Genomic DNA, 1,975 nt, shown 5'->3' with positions numbered 1-1,975 from the left:
CCTTTGCTTATCATTATCTTCATTTATTGCCAAAACGCAAGGTGAGGATAAATCTATTTCCGTCGGGACCATCGCTTCTGTGCCATAAGTTAGCCTAAACGGTGCTTCCGTGTTGCCGTATTCTTTTGTGTGAGGATGGACCAAACACGTGTGCGACTTTGTCTATCCATCCTGACCTGTAACAATCGAGTCTCCGTTTGTTACCATCATCGATGCTATGGTTAGCACGTTCAACTTAGCCATTTCCCTGTGGGTGTGCCACGGAGGTGAACATTTGATTTATGTTCAACTCTGAAAGCCAGGCTTTGATGCGGTGGTCTGCGAATTGTGTACCGTTATCTCTGAAGATATTCATCGGTAAACCAAAGAGAAAGATGATGAATTCCCAGGTAAACATCTTAACGCTTGCGACAATGATGGTTGCCAGGGATTTTGCTTCGATCCATATGGTGAAATAGTCAATGGAAACTATTAAGAACTTCACCCGCCCAGGCGCTTCTGAGAATGGACCCGTGATATCAATAGCCCATTCTGGAATGGCCGCACCGACGTCACTTGTATCATATTGTTTTTTGGTTGGAGGGAGTTTGGCGCGTGTCGTTGGCATGCACGACACTGCGGATTTATGTTTCTACATCAATGTGCATGCCTGACCAATAATACTCTGCATTCATGATATTTGCAACCACTATTCTTGGTCTTACATGAATCCCGGAAATTCTTTCATGAATTTCTCGAAGCAGATAATTGGCATCTTTTCGGGTCCATGCATCGGAGGTGTGGTCCCAGGTAAGATCTCCGATACAAAATTCTTTCTTTCATTTGATAATTTAGTGCTTTATGGCGTATAGTTCTGGCCTCCTCCTTTCTATTTGGTAATTCGCCCGAGCTTAAGAAATTGATGATGGGCGTCATCCAGTTGGTGCTTCCTACAGAAATGCCATAGACTTCCTTGGAATGGACCGAAGGATTGTCAAGGACTTCGACACGGATGTCTTTCACTAAGTGTTCAATGCTCATGGATGCTAACTTTCTAAGCGCATATGCTTGTTTGTTTTCGCTTTGCGTTATATGTTTTACTTTACATGCAGCGAAGTTCAGCATGAGCGCTTTGGCTTGCGTGAGGTATGAAGCCATTTTGTCGTCTTTGGCTTCGTGCGTACCCTAATCTGATTTGCTACCAACCTGGAGTCTACGTGGGCTTCCAGGTGTCTAGCCCCCAACTTCTTTGTGATTCTGAGACCCTCCAAAAACGATTCATATTCTGCCTCATTATTTGTACTTTTGAAGTCGAGGCGGATGACTTATGTATAATCATGGCCTTATGGGTCTACCAATTTCAGTCCTGCGCTTGATCCTTCATCGTTTGATGCACCATCGGTGTAGAGCTGCCAAGCGTGATCTTTCTGTTGTTATACAGGAGGTGCCCTTTGGCACTTTTTTTGGACGCCGCCGGTGCGTCGGTGATGAAGTCCTCCAAGACCTTCCCTTTGATCGCGAGTCTTGGCTTGTATTCTATCGCATGTTCTCCCAACTCTATAGCCCATTTGGCTAGTTTGCCAGAGAGTTCTGGCTTACAAAGTATGCTTTGTAACCGGTATTTGGTGAGAATATTGATCGAGTGGCCCTACAAGTATATCCGTATGCGGTGTGATTCTAAAACCAATGCGAGGACCGGTTTTTCTAAGGTAGAATCTGGCATCTACGTCTGTGAGCGTCTGGCTAACGTAGTAGATAGGTCTTTAGATTTTGCCCCCATCTACAAGCAGCACTGTGCCAAGTGCCCTTTCAAATGCGGCTAGATACATTGTCAGTGGTTCCTTCGGCCCTGGTGCTGTTAGCGTTGCGAGTTTTGCTAGACGCGATTTAATTTCTTGGAACGCGGCTTCCCCATCCGCTTTCCATCGGAACTGCGTCTTCTTGAGACAATTCATTAACGTCGATACGAACAGGAAAAACTTATCCGCGTGTTTCG

General features: G+C 45.3%; 1 protein-coding gene across 1 annotated transcript; it reads right to left on the bottom strand.

Moving 5' to 3' along the window:
- Positions 1–235: 235 nt before the first annotated feature.
- LOC143586288 (uncharacterized) lies at positions 236–607 on the bottom strand. Its single transcript, XM_077067861.1, has one exon. It carries the CDS (start codon positions 605–607, stop codon positions 236–238), a length of 372 nt encoding a protein of 123 aa, XP_076923976.1.
- Between the last annotated feature and the right edge of the window lie 1,368 nt (positions 608–1,975).

This window comes from Bidens hawaiensis, unplaced genomic scaffold (genome assembly GCF_021521415.1).
Source record: "Bidens hawaiensis isolate Kalapana, Puna unplaced genomic scaffold, B.hawaiensis_p1.1 tig00034604_1, whole genome shotgun sequence".
Classification (NCBI taxonomy): Eukaryota; Viridiplantae; Streptophyta; class Magnoliopsida; order Asterales; family Asteraceae; genus Bidens; species Bidens hawaiensis.
Note: the sequence above shows the minus strand (reverse complement) of the source record. Positions and strands in the feature narration are given on the sequence as shown.

Coding starts and splice junctions, on each gene's coding strand:
- LOC143586288 (XM_077067861.1), bottom strand. CDS start 607: ATGCCAACGACACGCGCCAAACTCCCTCCAACCAAAAAACAATATGAT.